Raw genomic sequence first — 22,256 nt, 5'->3', positions numbered from 1 at the left:
CCCAGTAGCAATTATCTGCCTTTAGAGGAATGACTACAATTTTGTATTTTCTTGCAAAGCTATAACCAAGTGCTTACAGGACTTAAGAAAGGACGTAGAAGAAATAGAATTCCATTAAGCTGTTTTGTCACTGAGAAGTGTGCAAAAGGATGGCAGACCACACAGCAAGCGACAATGCAAGGGAGTGTAGAGGAAACTGAGTCCCAGGGATTGATGAAGGTAATGTGACACCTGAACCACAAAAGCCGGTGTGAGCGATGCCCCTGCAACAAGGGCTGCCCAAACATCCATCCGCCAGCAACCGCTGATTTTGACTGAACTTCTACAATTCAGCCGAGGAAAGAATAAAACTATGAGGTTAGTGGAAAAGGAAAACACTACCTTGGTATTCTATGGCTGGCAATGTGCCATAGGTGAATTCACAGCATTTTTTCTTTCTTGGTTGTACAGAAACAATAATGTGTCTTACCATGGGTGCTATCTTTGATTTGCTGAAATCTATTATGTGTATTGAAGGAAGAAAAGGAACTGTCTTCATGTAGGAAAGGTTACCTGCATGATAAGGTTAGTCCTGAGGAATCTAAAGGTATCAGAACTGGGTAACACAGTGGGCATCAGTAGTTGCTAATGTTACAAAAAGGAGACAATTGGTGCCTCCTGACAGAAGCCCACAGCCCCACCCGTGCAGTGGCCCTGCTGAAAAAATCAAGCAGGAGGCAGATCGGGCTTTGAGATCCAGTTTAAAGGAACTGCAGAGGGCAAAGGAATAGGATAAACGGCCCAGTTTCTTCAACAAATAAATTTTGAGAAAAAATTAAGAGATGGGGGAATCTACTGATTAAAATGAATTTGAAAGACATACCATGAACTTAATGGTTCACTTCCAAGGAACAGAGCAGGGAAAGGGGGAGATAGTAACTTTAGGACGGAGAAGCCAAGAGACACCACTTATCCCAGAAATGAAGGTGAGCATCACCAGTGATGTCCTGTGGATGTCACCCACCCCTGATGGGATGTGATGAAGTGCTCTGCCTCTGTGCTGTCCTTACCAAAATCCATATCCCCAGTCTGATCATGAGACAAACATTAGACAAACCCAGACTGGGGAACCCTCTAGAGGATACCCGGCCAGCACTCCTCAAGACTGTCAAGGTCATGAAAAATGAAAAACTGAGAAAATGTCACAGAGCAGAGGAGTCTAAGAAGACATGATGACTAAATGCAATGTGGTATCCAAGATGGAATCTTGTAACAGAAAAAGGATATTAGTGGGGAAACTGGTGAAATCCAAGTAAAGTCTAGAGTTTAGTTAATAGTAAAGTACCAGTGTCAATTTCTTAGTTTTAACCAATCTCTCATGTTATGGAAGATATTAACATTAGAGGTACCTGGGTGAAGAGTACATGGGACGTCTCTGTACTGACTTTGCCACTTTTCTGTAAATATAAAATTATTCCAAACTAAACAGGTTATTTTATTTAAAAAAAAGGCATACCAGGGCTTCCTTGGTGGTGCAGTGGTTGAGAGTCTGCCTGCCGATGCAGGGGACACGGGTTCGTGCCCCAGTCCGGGAGGATCCACATGTCGCAGAGCGGCTGGCCCGTGAGCCATAGCCACTGAGCCTGCGCTTCCAGAGCCTGTGCTCTGCAACGGGAGAGGCCACAACAGTGAGAGGCCCGCGTACTGCAAAAAAAAGAAAAAAGAAAAAAAAAGGCATACCAATCAATTGCAATACAGGAAAGATGTTTTGATTTTGATTCAAACAACTAAACTATTAAAAATGATTTTAATGAGACAACTGTAAATTTGAACACTGACTAGATATTTGATGCTATTAAGGCATCATCATCCATTTAGTTGTAGGTGTGGTGATGGCTTTGTTGTTACCATATGATCAAGCAATTTTGCTCTGGGTACATAAATAAAAGGACTGAAAGGAGGGATTCAGATAGATACTTGTACACCCATGTTCCTAGCAGCATTATTCACTATAACTAAAAGGTGAAAACAATCCAAATGTCCATTGATGGATGAACGGATAAACAAAATGTGGTATATCCATACAATGGAATATTATTCAGTCTTAAAAAGGAAGGAAATGCTGACACATGCTACAAAATGGATAAACCTTGGAGACATTATGCTAAGTGAAATAAGCCAGACACAAAAAGACAAATATTGTATGATTTCATTTATATGAGATACCTAAAATAATAAAGTCAGAGAGACAGAAAGTAGAATAATGGTTGCTCAGGGGACGGGGGGTGGTGGTGGTGGAGGGAGAATGGAGAGAGGTTGTTTAATGAATACAGAGTTTCAATTTGGGAAGATCAGGAAGTTCCGGAGGTGGATGGTGATGGTTACACAACAAGTGCAACCTGAGCCACCTGAGGATATGGATTGGATTCTCAGCCCATTAAGTGGGGTGGGAGGGCACTGCAGGCAAAGGCAGTGACCAATGGCTTTGGTGTTGTTGGGTTAGCCCAGTCTTTGCCCGTCCAGCTCTCAAGCCAGTTCTGGACTAGGGAAGTCTCAGAACCTCGGCCCACACCCCTTCCCCATCCTCTCCTCCTTCTGAAACCATCTTCCTGTCACCAGGCCTGGTGTGACCATGGGGAGGGGCATTGGCCATTCTGGGGAGAAACATTTCAGCAGAGCAGTGGGGGTGGAAGCCAGGCTGCCAAGGTCAGAGGCAGGTGGTAGTGTGCTGAGTGGGTGGTGGGCATGAGGATGCCGGCAGAGTTGGATCAGGTTTTTTTTTTTTTTTTTTTTGCGGTACGCGGGCCTCTCACTGTTGTGGCCTCTCCCATTGTGGAGCACAGGCCCCAGGTGTGCAGGCTCAGCGGCCATGGCTCACTGGCCCAGCCGCTCCACGGCATGCAGGCATGCGGGATCTTCCCGGACCGGGGCATGAACCCGTGTCCCCTGCATTGGCAGGCGGGCTCTCAACCACTGCGCCATCAGGGAAGCCCTGGACCAAGTTTTTTTTAGGAAGGAGAGCTCACAGACTCCTGGCTGGACACCTGGCTTCCGCTGTGAAGGTGACTTGCTGTGTGACTTGACGGTGTCACATCCCGTCTCTGTGACTCCATCCAACAGGAGGTGACAACCAGATGAGCTCCAAGGCTCCAGCTCAGTGGTTATGACTCAGTTCCCTCTCCCGGGGGAAGAACATCTCTGAAGGCATTCTAAAGGCCGTTTTCCTCCCACACTCCAAGTGAAAATATAGGAAAGAAAGAAACAAGGCTGGCAAGCACAGGCCTGACGTGGGTATGGGTCATATCCGAGGGCGGTGCTCTCCAGGGAGGGCAGGGTCTGGCTTTCCTCACCCTGCGGGCAAGAGACTTACAGGGAGCTGGCTGCACAGGCTTAAAAAGGGAGGAGAGGAGAGCTCTGTCTCCTGCTTCACGTTTCCTCTTTCCTCCCCTGTCATTTTACCGTGACCTCCTAGGTGCCATGATTTGGGGAGGTGATGAAGTGCAGATTCCTGGGCTTCAGGTAACTTTGGGGTGAGCACAGAAGGTGCCTGGCGGCCTGCTGGCGAGTTCCTGAGTCACGCAGATGCACGTTCACGCAGCCCTGGTCCGCAGCATGACTAGTTGCTCCTTGAGGATTTTCCTTGTCTTACTCATCCCAGGACTGAAATTGTACCACATGGTTCCCCCTTGGGCAAATTACTTGTCAAACTGGGCTTCCCTGGTGCTGCAGTGGATAAGAATCTGCCTGCCAATGCAGGGGACACGGGTTCGAGCCCTGGTCTGGGAAGATCCCACATGCCATGGAGCAATGAAGCCCATGTGCCACAACTACTGAGCCTGCACTCTAGAGCCCGCGAGCCACAACTACTGAAGCCCGCGTGCCTGGAGCCCATGCTCTGCAATGAGAAGCCACCGCAATGAGAAGCGTGCGCACCGCAACGAAGAGTAGCCCCCACTCGCCGCAACTAGAGAAAGCCTGAGCACAGCAACGAAGATCCACCACAGCCAAAAATAAATTAATTAATTAAAAAAAATTACTTGGCAAACTAGGAACACCTATCTCATCCCCAGACCACAGCGAACTCCTCTGTTTCAAGGCTCACAAAGGGGCCTCTGCCCAAACTGTGACTGCGAGGTTTTCTCCTTGAAACAGTGGTTGGCATTACAGTGACAGTAAGGGCTGTTTGTGCACCGAAAGAATCTCCCCGTTGTTAACTTGCTTAATCCCCTGGAAAGCAAAGTCTCAGAGAAGCTGCCTCATGCAGACAGATGTTCTTTCCACCCCTCTGTTCAAACCAGATGAAGTCCTGGCCCACCAGACACTGGCCAGTCCCACAAGGCCAGGGTCTCTGCCAGACACCTGGCATGGGCCACAATGGCCTCTTTCTGGAAGCCAGGGGCCCACCCCTTTTTAAAATGAACACTTGCCATTCATCTTTTCAGGGTCCCAAGTTACAAGGAGCTCCCCAGGCTCAGCTGGCCGGGTTAGCAGGGCCATCCACGCATTCATCAGCTTGATGAATCCATTCATTCCCCAACTATCTGCTGAGCAGTGACTACGTACCAAGCACTGTTTTCAGCACTGGGAACATCCAGATGAGTAAAGACGAGACAACTTCCTGTCCTGGGGAACTGACGCTTTCGTGCTTGAATGAGATCATGAAGAAGTTGGTCTCCAGACCTCTCTTTCCAGAGTCCTCCCCTCCACCCCCACCAAGCTGATACCCTCTCCTTTCATACCAACCCCCATAGCAAAGGCAATCACAGCCACCTTTATTATGCATTTACTATGTCCCAAGCACTGTGCTAAACCTGTTACATACATTATCTCATTAATCTCTACAGCACTTTCTGAAGGACGTCCTCTCATAGCCCCAATTTGCAGGTGAGGAAACTGAGGCATATATAGAGTTGCACAAGCTGGTAGGTTGCAGAGCCTGTATTTGAATCCAGGACATCTGACTGCAGAATCGCATTGTTAGTCATTGAGCCATTCCACCTCTCTCATTTAGGTCAAATTCCTTTTTGCAGTGAATCACTTGGGTCTGCTTTCCCTTAACATTCCACGGCACCGGAAAAATATCCCGTGCTTGCCTAAGGATGAGGTTCCATTACAAGGGACTGGAAGCCCCAAATCACAGAAGCTTAAAAAAAAGTTTATTCCTCAGGGCTGCTGTGTCACTCCACGGTGCCAGCTCCTTGTCTCTGGTTGCTCAGCCGCGTGTGGCTCGAGTGCATCTGAAGAGCATGGGTATGCTGAGGTGTGGAGTAGGCACATCTTGGCCAAACACTTATTATTTGAGGATCTCATCAACAAATGTAATGACGCCATTTGATTTTATTCTGTGCAATGGTTTGCTCGGGAGGGACTTCCACAATCCTTGGCCATACATTTTACAACTTGACTCAATCTGGTCTCCAGTTTCTCTAAGCCTAGTGCACATCAACCTGGAAATTCCTTACCTCTCCCTTGAGCTGGATCTTGTGCTTCTTGTGTCCAGAGGCAAATACATCATAAAGATAAGAAAGCTCAAATATCAATGTGCAGCCCTTCCAAAGGCATGTACTCATCTGGTCATGTTTCTTGTAAAATTTGCAAAGGCATGTATTTCAACTGCAAAAAGAGTTTTCCCCCACCTCCCCTCTATCCCACCTCCCCTGATGCAATGCAGGATTGAGTGGCTATGGGCATTTTGGGATCTGGCTAAGGAGAAGTTGAATTGGAGATACATCTAATTGGGGGTTGCTAGGATATCTTTACATAATGCACGGTCACTTTCGTGTCGTTGCCTGCCCTCATGCTGTAGTAGCGGCTTCCAGGAATACTCCTCCCATCCACTGGGCTGACTCATCAGGTGAGGTGACCAAAAGGAGCAAGGTCAGAGATGGTATTATATTATGAATGTGTCCTACCGTGCCCAACCAGAAGTATGTGGATAGTGGAGGAGGAGGAATCAAAGAAGCTAGTCTGGAAAATTCTTCCAATTATCAAAACTAAAATTTGAAGCAGAACATGCAGTTCTCATCATGTCTTATCAAAAATGAAGGTTTCTATTTTCTGTCAGAAATAAATGGATAATGCAGCATATAAAATTATAAATGTCCCACACTATTTTGGTCTTTAATAAGAATCACACATATAGAATTTGTAAGAATTCCTGTATTTGTAGGGCACAACACTGTAATGTTTCTATAAACACTGAGTATTTCTATGTATGAATTCACATGTCTAAGGTGTGCCAACAAATAAAGATTGCATCTTACCTTATCTGATGCATCTTGATGAAATCTGGAAGTTCCAGAACAGATAGTACACACATCAGTGAAGCAAAATGAACTGAAGAAATGAATGAATGAATGATACAGAGCTGTACCAGTGAGTTAATTGTGAAGACATCACATTTTTTTTTTGATTTTGTGACATTTGGGGTATTTTTCAATTTTTTCAAGTTTGTGATTTGTTGTCATTTCTTTACTTATTCTAAATAAATAATCATTTTCCCCACTTGATTTTCTATTTGTAATTCTGTATTCTTTTTCTTAAGGTCATTAAGTTCAGCCCCACACACCTGCATTCACCCCTCTCTGTGTCTCATGCATTTCTTGTTTTAATTGAACACATCCTCCAGTATTTTCCTGAGAAATGTGTGTGGGAGTTTGTTGTTTGGAGGTTTTGTTGGTTTTGTTTTTGTTTTAGATTTTGAATGTCTAAATCAGAACCTTACCACTTAACTGGTAATTTGGCTGGGTATAGAATTCTTAGTTGGAAGTTATTATACCTTCAGAATTTTGAAGGTATTGCTTCATTGTCTTCCAGCTTCTAGAGTTGCTGTTGGGAAATGCAAAGCCATTTTGATTTTCATTTCTTCTCATGAGACCCTGGAAATTATCTGGAAATCATAAAATGTTCTCTTTGTTCACAGGTTCCTGAAATTTCACAGTGATGTACCTTGATGTGAGCCTATTTTATCCATTGTGTTGGATGCTCCATGAGTCTTTAAATCTGAAAACTCATGTCATTCGGGCCTGGGAAATTTCTTGAATTATATTACTGATGATGTCGTCTCTATTTCATCTGCTCTCTCTTTCTAGGAAACCCATTATTCAGATGTTGGATCTCCTGAACTGGACCTCTAATTACCTTAATTTTTCTCTCCTATTTTTTACCTTTATCTTTTTGCTTTACTTTCTGGGAAATCTTCCAACTTTTCTATTTATTTTTTAATGTCTACTATAGTTTTAAAATTTTTCTAAGAACTCTTCTGTGGGTCCCTGAATATTCATTTTTTATAAAATCCTGTTCCTATTGCATAGATACAATATTATCTGCTACCTTTCTAAAGAAGTTAGTAATTGTTTTGCTTTGCTTTGTTTTGTTTTATTCTCCTTATATAGTCTCTCTTCTCCAAGTTGCTTTTTTCTGTTTAGTTAGTTGGTTGATTTTGACTCTATCATGTTAGATGCTTTCCTCAGATGTCTTGAAATCCTACCGCCTGGTCATATTTAAATGTGAGAGATCAAAAAGCTGAATTGGTGGGGCTTACCAACTGGAAACATCATTGTAGCAATATGGTCAGCCTATTGATGGGGATAAACATCTGTATCTTTAGGTCTTTCCCCTTGAGCTGGTCAGATTCTCCAGAAGAAGACTCTTTCTATCTCCAGAATGGACTGAGACTATTGCAATCTGGGAGGCAAGTTGGGGCCTGGCGGCTAGGGAGCTCAGCATAGAGAATGCATATGTTCCTTTTATCTACCTATTTTTCAGAATGTTTCCTAGGCCTTCAGCTATGCCTGGCACTCCTCAGCCCAGTTCCCTCAGTTTTAACCTCTTCAGAAAACAATGCTTCAGACTTCTGCTGAGGGACAGTTGCCCAGCCAGAAGGAATGGAGTACAGTTTCCAGAGATCTAACTATAGTGTTTTTCAAACAGCTTTCTCCCGGGCTTCATTGTTTTAGCCTCTCCTTCACCCTCCCATTCCAGAATACCTTGTGCTGCCAGTTCCTTAGGGTTGGTTTATTGTTTTGTTTTTGTTTCTTTTTGAGAATTCTATCATATAAATCATGCTACTTCTCAATTTTCCCCATTACTGGCTTACAGTTACCACTTGTCCATCTGCTTTCCAGCTTCCAAGAGGATCCTGCTGTTGTCTTCTGTCTGTTCTCCCTGTCTTTGTAGGCTTATGTCTTTTTTTTTTATTTCCTGTTTTGTAGTTTTTGTAGGGTTTCCAGAGGGGTCAAAATTAGATAGAATAGTCTGTTTTAAAACTCATCTTTCAATGTCATTTTTCTCTGGCAACAGACTGAAGCTGCCTGGATTTCTTCCAGTTCAGAAATAACCTTTTAAAATGGACTCCTTCCATTCAGCCAAGTTTGTAAAGACAAGACATTTCCAAAATTTGGCAATGCTTCGATTACACTCTACTCCAAGAACCAAGCTATTACCTCAAGACATCTTGAATTCAACTATGTAGCTGGGTTGTCATGCAAAGGATGCTGAAGTGCCTCCCCACTTTCCTCATCTCTTTCTCTTTGCTGCCATTATCTGGAAGCATCACTAATCCTTCACATCTGAGAATTATTGACTCATGTCATTTACAGAAAGTTAGTTTCACCCTCCCAGCGAGACAAGTTAAGCAAACTTCAGAAAATTATACAGTAAAGAAATGACTTGTTCCTTAGGCTTAAAGCTGTCACAAAGTATTTCCAGTATTTTCAATTCAACACGTTGCCATTATCATCATCATCATCATATGTGGAAAACAATGGTGTTATGGATGCTAGGAAAAGATGCTGGGGTATATATGCCTGCTTAGAATTAGGAAAACAGACACAATCTGCTTTACTCTCCTGTTACCATAAACATATTTGAAAGATGTTTATATTTTCTGAAAATTTCTTTCTCTTGATGAAGCTGCCCTCAATTCCTTGGGGAGCACCAAAAGCTTTCCTACTTTTCTCATCCTCTTCCTTCCCTCTAGGCCTCAGTTTCCCCATCTGTCTGCCTGAGGCAGAAAGTGAACTGGAAGGTAAACTCTGATGTTCCCCCCAGCTCACAGTCCAGGCCCTGCCAGAGATGGAAGGGTGGGGGGGGCAGTCATGTCCGCAGCCTGGACATCCCTGCCTCCCTCGTGGACTGTGGGCAGAGTTTGCTTTATTCTCATCATTGAAGATACACAGAAGGAGGGGATGAAGCTCCTAAGAGATGGTTTCTCAGCCCTGCTCCCAATGAGTGTAGGGACAGCCTGGAGAAGCTCAGTTCCCCCAAGAATCAAACAAAAGTGGGAGCTGAACGTAGACCAATGCTCTTTCATGTGTTTTTCTTCCAGGTTGTTCTGGGTGACCCTGGCCCAGCCTCTGGCTGCCCACTGGCACAGACAGACCCAGGGGGGCCCTTGGAGTCATTTTGGCAGAACCTTGGTCTGCTAGCTGAGAGTCCCTGAACCATCCACTGCCTCTCCTTGTGGCCCTGTGACCCTGGACATGGTGTGTGGTCTGCAGGGGGTAAGGAGAATCTATAGGACCTCGGAAACCAGAGAAAGATGGCACACCAGCAGCTGGGAGGAGGAAAAGATACCCAGCGCCATTGATTTACAGCCCAACGACTGGAGTAAATGCCTCACCCTAGTACCATACATACTATTCACAACTCAAGGAAGGGGCCTCTGTGGACCTGTTCAGGTTTCTTCTCTTGGTCCTCTGCAGCCTCATGCATTTATTCACTCATTCATTCACTCTTCAAAAATGTAACAAAGCAACCCCGTTTGTGGAAACCCCTTCAGGGGCTATCAAATCCTGCCTCCATAAATTACTAACTGGCCTGGTGACCTTGGGCAGGTTGAGTGACTCAGTAAATGTTTCAACTGTTATATGGAAGGGTTGCTGTGAGCACTAGAAATACTGTCTGTGAAGTGCCTGGAGTTGGCTTCAGGCTCACAGTTTGGCAAAGAATAGCTGCAGCACCGGCGTTAAAGTCCAGCAAGCCACCAGCCCAAATGAGGAAGCAGAGGCAGAAGCCAGGACTTGATGATCCACAGACATGATCCCCCGGAAAAATGCGCGGCACAGTGGCCTCCTTTGTCGCCCGGAAAGTAAAAGGAGGCCTGACTGGGTTCCCCAAGGGCGACCTTCGCGCCCGTAGACAAAGTCTTGAGAGGAGCGCCAGCTAGCCCTCGGAAGGTGGCTACAGGTCCCACTGCTCTGGACGAGAGAGGCGGGTGTAGAGGCAGGAAGGGGAGGAGGAAAGGGAGGAGGGGACTGACCCAGCCAGCTAGGGCTCCCGCGGCGCTAGGCGGAGCCAGGGCCACTCCGGCCAGCGCTCAGGTGAGCGAGACGGGACGGAACTAACAGAAGCCCGTGCCAAGGTTGGGCCCGGGCCCGCCGCTCCGAATCACGGGCTACATTCGCTTTCCCCGCCGAGACCGAGGGGCCACGGAGCCATGGCCGGCCTGAACTGCAGGGTCACGGTCGGACTGCTGGGGGTCCTGCTGCTGGGCGCTGTGCGCCTGGCCCGCGGATGGGGTGAGTGCGGCGCTGCCAGTGCGCGGAGCGCTGAGGGGGCACTGGGCTTTGAGGGCTACACCGCCCGCCACGGTGGGGGGCGGGGGGCACAGACGGCTGGGGCCCCCCGGAAGCCCGGCTCCGGGGCGTGCCGCGTCGGGAGTGGTGGCCGTACCCTCCCGCATTCCGCGCGACCTCGCCCAGGGCTCAGACCACGGCAAGTGGAGGTGTCCCCGAGCGGGGAGCACCGCGGTGGTCGGGGCCACGAGCCGGGCGCCGTCAGAGAAGGAGAGAAGGGCGCGCGGACGCCGGGCCCGGGGAACCTCGCTGAGGTGGCGCGCCGCGCGCTCGGGGGCTCTACCTGGATTATCGATGGCGCCGGGCTGGGCGTGAGGAGGGAACTTCACTCTCTGGCGCACCCTCTACCTCAGCGCCTGGGTCAGAGAGACGGGGCGAGAAAACGGTGGTTTGGCGCCACAACATCCCACCTTTTTTCTCACCTTTTCCCCTGTCCGTCCGCTCCTTTCTCGCTCTCCCGAAGTTTAGGAACATTAATCCAAAAATGAAAGCACTTCTGTGCCGCGGAGGCTCTGCACGACCCCGCCCCTCGCACCCGTGGGTAGTGGACTTGGACAGCGGAAGGGGGTCGGCAGAGGGGGCGGTCCACAGTTGTGTGGGAATTCCGAGTTCCGGTGGGGGGTAGGGACCGCCACATCCCAGCTACCTGGGCCTACGAGGAGCCCTGTGGGCCCTGGAAGCATTAAAACCGTACTGGTCTCTTCATGTAAGAACTTGATTTGAGGCCTTTCCTGAGACTAGTACAACTTTTGTGTTTTTAAAAGAGCTATCCAGGAAGCGATTTGGGTTTTTGATTACCCTTTGCTGCATCTAAGGGGACGTTTGTGTTTGGCAGGCAGGTATATTAGAGGAAATTAAGTTAAAAGAATCGATCTAAGCAGATGAGTTGAACTTGGGCGTTCCGGCAATTGCCATCATGACAAATCCGAGACTGGAAAGCTTCCTGGTTCTTTTCTCCAACAGCAGTGAGGTGACATATTGCTGCACAGAAGATGGGACGTTGAAAATATTTACTGTGTTTATTGTAATTTGGACTGAGTTTTCAAGATTCCCTTGAAGAAAAAGTCAGTTTAATAATAAAGAGTAGAGGCTTCCCTGGTGGCGCAGTGGTTGAGAGTCCGCCTGCCGATGCAGGGGACATGGGTTCGTGCCCCGGTCCGGGAAGATCCCACATGCCGCGGAGCGGCTGGGCCCGTGAGCCATGGCCGCTGAGCCTGCGCTCTGCAACGGGAGAGGCCTCAACAGTGAGAGGCCCGCGTACCGCAAAAAAAAAAAAAAAAAAAAAAGAATAAAGAGTAATTTAGCTAATGAAAGTAGGTGTAAATGTATGTGTGAGGAAAAATAGTGTGCCCATCACACTTGAGCGCTGTCTTGAAACTCTGGGAATTGTCTGAGATGTTTCCGGTTGTCTGTGATAACAGTTGAGAACTCCTCCAGTAAGAGTATGGTGTAAATCAAGGCATCAGTGCATTACTGACAACTATGACAGCTTATCCTGAACTGGCTTGTGTTACATGTCTGATTCCTCCCTGTGGCCTGGAGAGGCTGCCGTTTTGGTCTCCAGTGAGTCCAGTGGAGTCTGTTCTTTCCAGGAAGTTCTTGACTGTTGGAGCCGTGTCTCTTGGTTCATTGTATAGATACAGGGAAGCCCAGGAACTTTCCCATTTTACCTTCTTAAATCTTTCCTGTGGTCTTAAGAAGTGGACCTGTGAGGCCACATCTCTGGGCTGAACTAAAGGTTATCCCTTTGTGGTTGGAGCAGTCACAGAGTACATTTGCTTTGCCCAGAGTCTTGGGGTTGATCTAACTGGTGGAGACCTTCGAGAAGTTAGTAGAGTCTGTCCTGAAAAGATGGAGAGAACCAGAGAGCCTAGCACAGTGGATTTATTTTATAAATCCCTGAACTCTCTTAAGACTCTGCAGAGTGAAAATGATGTTGGTGTCACTGCAGAGATGAAGAGTAAAGGAAAGTTTGCATCTTGGTGGGGTGTGTTTGTTTGAGTTTGGTATTCCCACCAGCTCTCCCACTTCTAAGAATGAAAGATTGGTTAAGTTAAAATAGCCTTGTTAAAACCTCAACTTAGGGACTTCCCTGGTGGTGCAGTGGTTAAGAATCTGCCTGCCAATGCAGGCGACACAGATTTGAGCCCTGGTTCTGGAAGATCCCACATGCCACGGAGCAACTAAGCCCGTGCTCCACAACTACTGAGCCCACGTGCCACAACTACTGAAGCCCACGAGCCTAGGGCCCGTGCTCTGCAACAAGAGAAGCCACTGCAATGAGAAGCCCACCCACTGCAACGAAGAGCAGCTGCCGCTCACCACAACTAGAGAAAGCCTGTGCGCAGCAACGAAGACCCAACACAGTCAAAAATAAATAAATTTATTTATTTTTAAAAAAAGTTTAGTCTAAGAGATTCAAGTAGGATAGCATTTAAAAAAAAAAAAGAAAACGAAAGAAAAAAAAAAACCTCAACTTAGTGGCTTTCCAAGAACCACTCAGGTACCAGAGTCTGGGTCAGTGACCCCATTCTTGCCGCCATTGTTTCTTGCCAAAAATATGAGTAGGCATCAAATGACGTGTTCACTCACCCTGGTGAGTGTGTGTGTTCATCATTCTTCAGATTCAAATGTGTAACTGGCAGAACTGATGAGTCCTCCCTCCACTCTAACCCCCACACCCACACAGACTGTTTCTCTGCTGGCTGTAGACATGTGCTCGAGTGCTGACCCATCAGCCTCAGGGGTCACTTCATATGTTACCGTTTTGTCTGCAATGACTGTACCCTGCCCCCCCACATTCTTCTAGGGGTTCTCCCATGCTATCAATGTGGCAAAAGGAAGTTGAAATTACTTAAATGTTTTAAGTAATATATATATAATTATTGTAGAAAAATTGGCAACAAATATAACAAAATATCTGTGAGCAAACCACCTTGGTCATTTTGGTGCACAATTTGAGTGTGTGTGTGTGTGTGTGTGTAAAACCAAAAATGGGACCATCCCTTTGTATAGCTTTAACTAGTCCCCTATTGGTGGACATTTAGATTGCTTTCAATTTTTCCTACTAAAAATAGAACATGTCCAGAGTTTCCCTTGTGGCGCAGTGGTTGAGAATCCGCCTGCCAATGCAGGGGGCACGGGTTCGATCCCTGGTCCGGGAAAATCCCACATTGCTGCGGAGCAACTAAGCCCGTGTGCCACAACTACCGAGCTTGTGCTCTAGAGCCCGTGAGCCACAACTACTGAGCCTGTGTGCTGCAACTACTGAAGCCCGTGCGCCTAGAGCCCCTGCTCCACAACAAGAGAAACCACTGCAATGAGAAGTCCACGCACCGCAATGAAGAGTAGTCCCCACTCACTGCAACTAGAGGAAGCCCACGTGCAACAACGAAGACCCAACGCAGCCAAAAATAAAATAAATATATATATTTTTAAAAAGCTTTAAAAAAATAGAACATGTCCAACAATAGGGGTCTGTTCAGTGAAAAGACGTTAAAAATTATATAGCACAGATTCTATAATGACATGAAGTGATATTATCTTTGCATTGCTAAGGTTATAAAATAGTGTCAACTGGATTATCCCATTTTGATATATCTGAGAATGTGTTCCTGTGGCTCTATTCTGCACATTCTTGACTATTTGCTCCAACTAAAATTCTGGAAATAGAATTGCTGGGATGAAGAGTGGAGAAGAGGTTAAGGTTTTGGACACACATGTCCATGTTGCCCTGTGGGTAGCTTGTCCTGTTGTTCTGGTGTACCTTCCTGCCAACAGAGTATGAATGCCCTTTTCCCACGCTCCCTGGGCTGTCATCATTGTTGTTTCACTAGCAACTATGGGAGAAGCATTCCTCCCTCTAGCTCAGCAAGCAGGGTCTGAACGGTGTTGGTGGGTATTCAAGAATCTTAGGAGTGCCCCAGCTAGGTGGTACTAATAGTCCAGCAGCACTTTTTTTTTTGCTAAAAACAAAAACCCAGAACTGAGTCCCTTGGCTTATAACACAAGCCTCACCTTCGATTTTGCTCAGTGGTGCTGACTTTGGTTTGGATGGAGGAGAAGGGGAGTTTGCTGGTAAGAAGGATCCATGATTGAGGTCAAGATGGGTGGGACAATGGGGGCATGATATGGGGGAGCCATAGCTAAGGCTCTCCACCTGGGTGATTAAGAAAAGTTCACACCCCTTAATTATCATTCTAAATTATAAAAATTATTCCACAATCAAATTATTTCAAACCACTTCCTACAACCTTGTAATTAGCCCATCACCTTCTCCTGGGCAGCTGGCAACATTTTAGAGAAACCAGCAAGGAGAGCCAAGTCCCCTTCCTCACCTCTTTGTAGCCTTGGGTTTGTATTCAGTATACAAGATTTTTGTTTCTTTGTTTTTGTTTTTTTATTAATTACTAACTACTACTTGTAATACCTAACACATATTGAGCTTCTGCTCTGTGCCAGCCACTCTTCTGAGTATTTTACGTGTAAGCATCTCCCACTTAACATCAGCAATTCATCCCTAAAAACCAGACATACTGCATGAGAACACTAACTGATGACCTACATCTCATTATTTCATGTGGGACAAACTATAAAAACCTACTGCACAAAACCCAAACCCCCAACAGTTTCCAAAAGCATAATGAAACACCAGAAGATACCCATATATAATTAACAACCAATTCTATTAAATGTAAAATGCATGACATCCCTTCTGGATTGCCAGACCATTTACTGTATGTGGCTCTTCACAGACAGTTGCTTTGTGTGTAATAACTTCCTGCACCCCTTTTGTTGGCAGTCGTGGCATCTCCACCAGATCCTCGCATTCTGCCTATTTTGTTTGCAACATACATTTTTTTTCAAATGTTGTATTGTGTTTGGAGATGTAAATATACATATTTCCTAAATAGACATTGGCCAAAAATAACTGTGATAGATGACACAATGTTTGAGTAATAAAAACTCAGCTGTTTCCTCTTGTGAAAATGTAAATCCAGGAGGCGTTCTTGAGTAGACCTGCTAGTCATTTAGCTCTCCAGCCTCAAGCAAGTACTCCTATAAGCCCTTAATAGAGGGGCACAGAAAGGTAAAGTAACTTGCCCAGGGCTACGCAGCAAGTATGTAGTGATGCTGAGATGGTAGCCCAGGTAGCCTGACTTCGGAACTCAGCTTCTGTCACCAGTGTGCCATGCCCCCTGTGCACAGTGGGACTCCTAAAGACAGCATTTGCTGGTCATCTTAGAGACAGTGTCTGCACTCCAGACATTTTCTTTCATTTTTTGAAAAATCAGCCAACACTTACTGAGGGCTGTGTTCATATTTGTTCTAGGAATGTGTGTTTTTTGTTTTTAAAATGTTTTTTTTTTGAGGTCACATTGGTGTATAACATTGTATAAGTTTCATGTGTACAGCATTGTATTTCAGCTTATGTATACCCTACGGCGTGCTCATCACCAAAAATTTATTTTCCGTCTGTCACCGTGCAGTTGATCCCATTTTCCACATTTGCGCCCCCCAACCCCCGACCCCGTCCCTTCCCCTCTGGTAACCACTACTCTGTTCTTTGAATCTACATGTTTTTTTTTGTTTGGTTTGTTCATTTATTTTGTTTTTTGTTTGTTTGTTTTTTATGGTCCACATATATGTGAAATCATACAGTATTTGACTTTCTCCATCTGATAGCTTAATACCCTCAAGGTTCATCCATGTTATCGCAAGTGGCAAGATTTCATCTTTTTTTGGCTGAGTAATATTTCATTGTTTGTGTCTGTGTGTGTGTATCTATCTATCTATCTATACATATATATCACATCGTCTTTATCCATTCTTCCATCAGTGGGCATTTAGGTTGTTTCCATATGTTAACTATTATAAATAATGCTGCTATGAATATCTGGGTACATGTATCTTTTAGAATTAGTGTGTTTGTATCTTTGGGTAAATACCCAGAAGTGGGATAGCTGGATCATATGGTAATGTGTATATGTTTTTAATATGTAAACAATATAAAAACTGTACTTAGAAAAAGAATTACCTGTACGTGGTAACAAAATTTCAAATAGTACAAAATGATCTGTGGCGGGGAGAGGGGAGTATGTCCCCTTCTACCTCTGACCCCAGGCCTCCTCCCAGAGGCAGCTGTGGTTTCTTGTGCATTGTTCCTGAGCATGTACAAGTTTACAAATATACATACCTCCCTTCTTTACACAAAAAGGAGCACAAATATAGTATATAGTATAGGATGTGTCCCATATGCGTCTTGATTTTTTTCATGTAGCAATCCATCTTGGTTCTAACTCCATACCAGAACATACGGAGCTGCCATGCTTTTTGACAGCTGCATAATATTCCTTGTCGTGGGAGCATCATGTTATATTTAACCAGCCACTTGTTAGTGGATTGTTTCCAGTCGTCTGTTGCTATGAACAGAGCCTCACTGACCATCTTTACAGCTGACTTTTTTGGGTATATGGACAGGTTTATCTGTAAGTGAAATTCCTGGATGAGGAGTTACTGGGTCAAAGCGTTTGTACAGAAAATGTCAAATAGAAGAAAGTGAGTAATAGGGGAAGCAGCTTGCCCAAGAGCCCAGCTAATAGGTGGTAGTGCCCTCTGTAAATCTGGGCAGTCTGGTTTCAGAGTACAGGCTCTTAACCACCCCAGGCTGCAATTTACTCCTTTCTTTATTCTTTCCAGTTGAAACTAATCATGAACTTTAGGCAAGGGAAATATTTTGAATTTCCTTTCAAATATTTACTTTCAGTTCCGTGATCAGAATGCCATGAGCACTGTGTATTGAGAAGGCTGAAGACGGGCTTGCACTCTGATAGCTCCTCATGTTTGCATTGAGGACTGATTAATTCTTTATGACCTTTTTACCTTGATAAGTCTAATAGTTAAGGTGTAACACCCTTTGAGCTGCTGTAACACAGACCCAGATGTGTCTAATGGCTCAAACGCAATAGATGTTTATTTCTTACTCACAGAAGGTCCTAAACAGGGGATCTCCTCCAAGCAGTGATATGGGGACCCAGGCTCCTTCCACTTTCTGACTCCACCATCTTCAAGAAGTGTGGCTTCTGTGTTCATCCATATCAAACTGATAGAAGATAAAAGAGCAGGAGGGGTCTTACATGGAGGGTTTTATGGTCCAGGAATGGAATTTGTTTCATATCAATTCTGCTGCCACTCTGTTGACTAAAACTCAGTGGCATGGCTCTATCCAACTGAAAGGGAGACTGAAATGTAGTATAGATGGGAACCCAGGAAGAAGTCATCGTCGCGGGCAGAGTGGTATGAGTGCCAGACTTAAGGGTCAGGACACCTGGTTCTAACTTCAAGTCTTGTCAACAGTTAGCCTTATGACTTGGGAAAAGTTGCCCTGTCTCCTTAGGCCTCAGTTTCCCAGACTTTCATGTAGGGGCTTGGACCGTGCAGAGGAACCACCAGCCCTAATGTCTTATGAGCTGATTTACATGAGAGCTGATTTGTGGATCTTCTGGAGACCCCCGAGCTATTGGAAGAGCTCAGGCAGGGTCATATCCAATCCCCATTAGGAAAGTGGCTGGAATGGTGCTTGGCACATAGCAGGCACTTAATAAATATCTGTGGAATAAACAAACGGATAATCCAGGTCAAGGCCAGTTCCTTCTAGGAGAGGGTATGAGCTTATAGACGTTAGATGACTTCTTCAAGTCACTGTGAGAAGGTGGCAAGGGCAAGAAGGTCTAAAGCCCAGGTCTTCTGGCTCCAAATCTGATGCAAATCAGACAGAAGAGGAGGAGGAGGGAAGCACAGTCCCAGTGACTGCGTGTGTGGACTGGGAAAACTAGAAAGTAGGAAAAAGAAAGTGTGGATTGATAGACGGGGCCACAGCTTTCTGTGTCCCTTCAGGGTGTGGAAGACACCTCCTTGGTGGTCTGGGTTCTCTTCCTCACCCCAGGACCCAGGATCTTCATTCTGTAGAACATGCTCATAAGTCTCTGCTGGTCCACTTCCAGGAGGAAGTGGATGGGGGTGTGGGTGGGTTTTCGGGAATGCAACCCCACTCCTGGATACTTGCAAGGGAAAAACTAGAAAATGATGGCAATACAGTGAAAGAAGCAAGGTGTAAAGTAGTGTGTGTATGTACAGTGTGACTCTAGTCATAGGAAAAAAGACTGGAAGGAAGAAGTTACACCAGAAGTATCTGCGTGAAGGATGGTTTGCTGGTAGCCGTGATGATCATGACAAGGACTTTGTATTGTCCTGCACATTCTCCCATGTGAACCACATTGCTTCACAATATCCCAGCTTGGTTCGTGTGGTTTGGATTTCTCTAAACAGTAATACTGATTTGTGATAGAATACAGTAGAAAATCAGAATTTGTTTTACAGACATATACTTCACAAACTTTTATAAAATGTGAAGTTCTTTCTTCCGTTACTGTACTTAAAAAATAATCTGAACTTTTCAGTTCTCTCCTGAGTTCAGCCCAAGCCAAGGGCACCCCTGAGAGCCTTGTTAGTCTGACTTTGCCAGGGAGAGGCTGTAGTCTTGGACGGGCCGTCCATTCTGCCAGATGGAAATGCAGCTCAACAATATACTATGAGGCCATTAACCACCTCACCCTAGACTGTGAACATCTTTAAATAATAAATTCAGAAATATTTTGAAAAAACAAATTATAACTGTTCCATGAGCACCAATGGTATAACTTTCTTTGTTTTAAGTGAAGTGCAAATATTCCCTACCCTCAATGGCAGACAACCAAAGCATTCTGGGGGAAATGTGCCACTTCTGTAAAAACTTATGGGTGCCTACGTGCTGTCTTTGGCTGGGACAATAAAAGACAGTCTCCAGAATTGAGTTCATCAACTTTCTTCATCCAAAAATTACACAGAGTTCAAGTCAGGCTGTTGTTTTTGTTTTGGGGTCTGCCCACTTGGCCATCTCCAAGTAATGTCACACAATGCTTGGAGCCATGAGGAGACTTCTCAACACTTGACAATTTGTGGTCCAGCTGAGAGCTGGGCTAGGATGGTGTATGTCCAGGCATGTGCCAGATTCCTTCAAGCAGATGCTTTATCTTCCATCATTGGGCTGGTGGTGGGGACATCAAGCTATTTCAAACAAGGATGTTTGGCTGAAACATTTTTTAACCTGATAACAACTCACAAACATTTGGTGAGAGGTCCCAGGACATCATGGAGGATGCAGAGATGGTGAGATGAAGCCCCCGAGTGTGAAGGGCAGACAGACGCCTAACTCTGGTGCACAGTGGCACACTGGCCACGGAGGAGAGTCCAAGAGCCAGCAGCACAGAGGGTGAAGTTATCAAATGCTGCTCCTCCTGCTAGAAGCCTACGCTATGCTGGAGGCCCCAGGCAGCTGGGGACACTGTCTCGGGAGGACTTAGCCTGTGGTGATGGGCTGTCTTTACCACCAACCGCCCTGCTGACAAGTCTCACTGGAGTGGGGCCCTGGAGTATCTTCGAGGCATAGACCCAATGAAAATAACGTCTGTAAATCACTCAGCACAGTGTCCAGCCTCGAACAGATTCCTCACTTAATAATTGTTATTACTTTGATCATTTGAGTTGAGCCCAAGAAGAACATTGAAATTTTCAGCAGCAGACAACATGGACCAAATTGCCAGGCCGTTGTCTGTGTAACCAGGTTGCTTTTGGGAGACATTTTGGTTGTTTCAGCCTCTGCTACTACATACTATGCTTCAGCCCCTATCCCAGTGCGGTCAGCTTTGGGCCCTTATGAGGAACGGGAAGCTCCTAGAATCAAAGCTGCTGGATTAAAAACTGCAAGAAATTGTTCTCAATGACACTAGAACATGTTTTTAAAAATTGTTTGCAGGTAAGCACCGGCGCACGCCAGTGCGTGCGTGCATGCATGCACGCACACGCACAAACACACACATTTCCTTTTAGCCGAGGAACTGACCAGACCGGTTTTATGTAACTTAAACATCAGGCCCAATTACACATGAGAAGTGAAAAGAACTTCCTAGTGGGCTTCCGAAGATTACAGCTGTCCTCGTGAGCAAGTGTCATAAACCGACACTGGGCTGGAGTGTGCCAGGCCATGAAACCAGAGCTGGATATTCTGTGGAGTCTGGCAGGGCCCCTGCTTTCATCCCTGCTGAGAGGTGGAGGATTGCCCAACTGCCCTGAAGTTGCTGACAGTCTTATCAGGCACTTCAGCCCTGGGCTGTCAGGAGCAAGTTCTCAACTTATCACAACAAAGAAGACGTTTTTTTAAAATTGTAGACAGTGCTTGGGTCATTTTGCAGAAGCCCATCCCAACACGATGCAGCCAAACCCTTGAAATAACATCTTCCAGCCTCCCTGGTCTCTGCTTCTGTGGGAATACAATTCCAGTTCCAGCCAGGAACCGTGGGACACCAAGGAAGGTATGTCCCACTGGCACCTTGAAACTCCAGATAAGCATCTTCTTCTCCTTCCCCTGGTAACTGGAGACTGGAAACAAGCCAAATGTCCATGATTAGAAGACTGGTTAAATTAATGATGGTACATCCAAACAGTGGAATGCTACACAGCCATTTAAAAGAATGGGGTGGCTCTCAGTGTACAGACATGGCATAACCCCCCCAGATATATTCTTGAGGGGAAAACACAAGATTCAGAACAGTGAGGATGGTATGCCACCCTTTGGCAAAGTGAAATGAAATAACATAGGGGTGCCTTATAGAGATATGCTTGCATATTTTACTTTGTGCTTCATGTATTTTTTATCTAAAAGTAAAATATATTTTTCAACTTTATTGAAATATAATGTACATACCATAAAATTCACCACTCAACTGCACTGTTTGATGAGTGCTGTCAGGTGGTACAACGTTTCAATCACCCTGCAAAGTTCCTCTAGACCCCTTTGCAGGCAGAGGCCCTACCCTTTGGCCCCTGGAAACCATTGAATTGCCTTCTATCACCACAGTTTTGTCTTAAAAATAGTTTTAAATTAAAAAACAAAATTTAAAGCCAGCTATGGGTATAGCAATGATTCTGTCTTCAAAAAAGTCTACAGATGCTTCCTGCAAGAATTTGGTGTATAGAAGGGATGGAGTAGAAGTATTAAGTCACTGGGAATCAAGGAACTAATGACCAAAACTGCCTTCTCCACCTGGAGCAGCTTTTCTTGAAAAACAATTTGCTGCATTTCCCAGCCCCCTATCCACTGTTAGGGCCTAGCACTGAGCAGGCCTAGAGAATCTGATTTTTGCCTAGACTGTCTTGAAAAGATCTAGCCTAGTCTTGGGTTATTTGGTAACAGATTCCATTCATTCCCCAGATGTTGGAGGCCCCTTGTGCTGGATGCTGGACATTGAGAGGTAGAAAACCCTAGTCCCTTGCTCTCTGGGGGCTCACCACCCAGAAGGGATTCAAACATGTAAACCAGGAGCTACAAATGGGTGGCCTGAGGACCTTGGCCCAGTTCTGTTTGATGTGTTTTGAAAAAAGCTGAATTACAATATATTTAGTAGAGCATGTATCCTCTGATTCAATAAAGACCCTCCTCACTATGTTGGCTTTTCTCATTTATATTACCTGCCTAGGCCCTGAAAGCATTTGAGTTTGAAACAATATGCAGTGTGGTAAGTACAGCAAAAGATGTATGTATGAGAACTGCAATAAAGGTTGAGGATGGAGAATACCTTACACAGGCAGGAAAAGAGAAGGAGG

General features: G+C 45.4%; 1 protein-coding gene across 1 annotated transcript in view; it reads left to right on the top strand.

Moving 5' to 3' along the window:
* The first annotated feature begins 10,317 nt into the window (after positions 1–10,317).
* CDCP1 (CUB domain containing protein 1) overlaps positions 10,318–22,256 on the top strand; it is a 56,589-nt gene continuing 44,650 nt past the window's right edge. The window contains exon 1 of the mRNA XM_060022327.1: positions 10,318–10,499. Within this exon, the coding sequence (XP_059878310.1) occupies positions 10,418–10,499 (82 nt within the window). The 5' untranslated portion in view covers positions 10,318–10,417. The remainder of the gene's footprint in view (positions 10,500–22,256) is intronic.

This window comes from Delphinus delphis, chromosome 10 (genome assembly GCF_949987515.2).
Source record: "Delphinus delphis chromosome 10, mDelDel1.2, whole genome shotgun sequence".
Lineage (NCBI taxonomy): Eukaryota > Metazoa > Chordata > Mammalia > Artiodactyla > Delphinidae > Delphinus > Delphinus delphis.
Note: the sequence above shows the minus strand (reverse complement) of the source record. Positions and strands in the feature narration are given on the sequence as shown.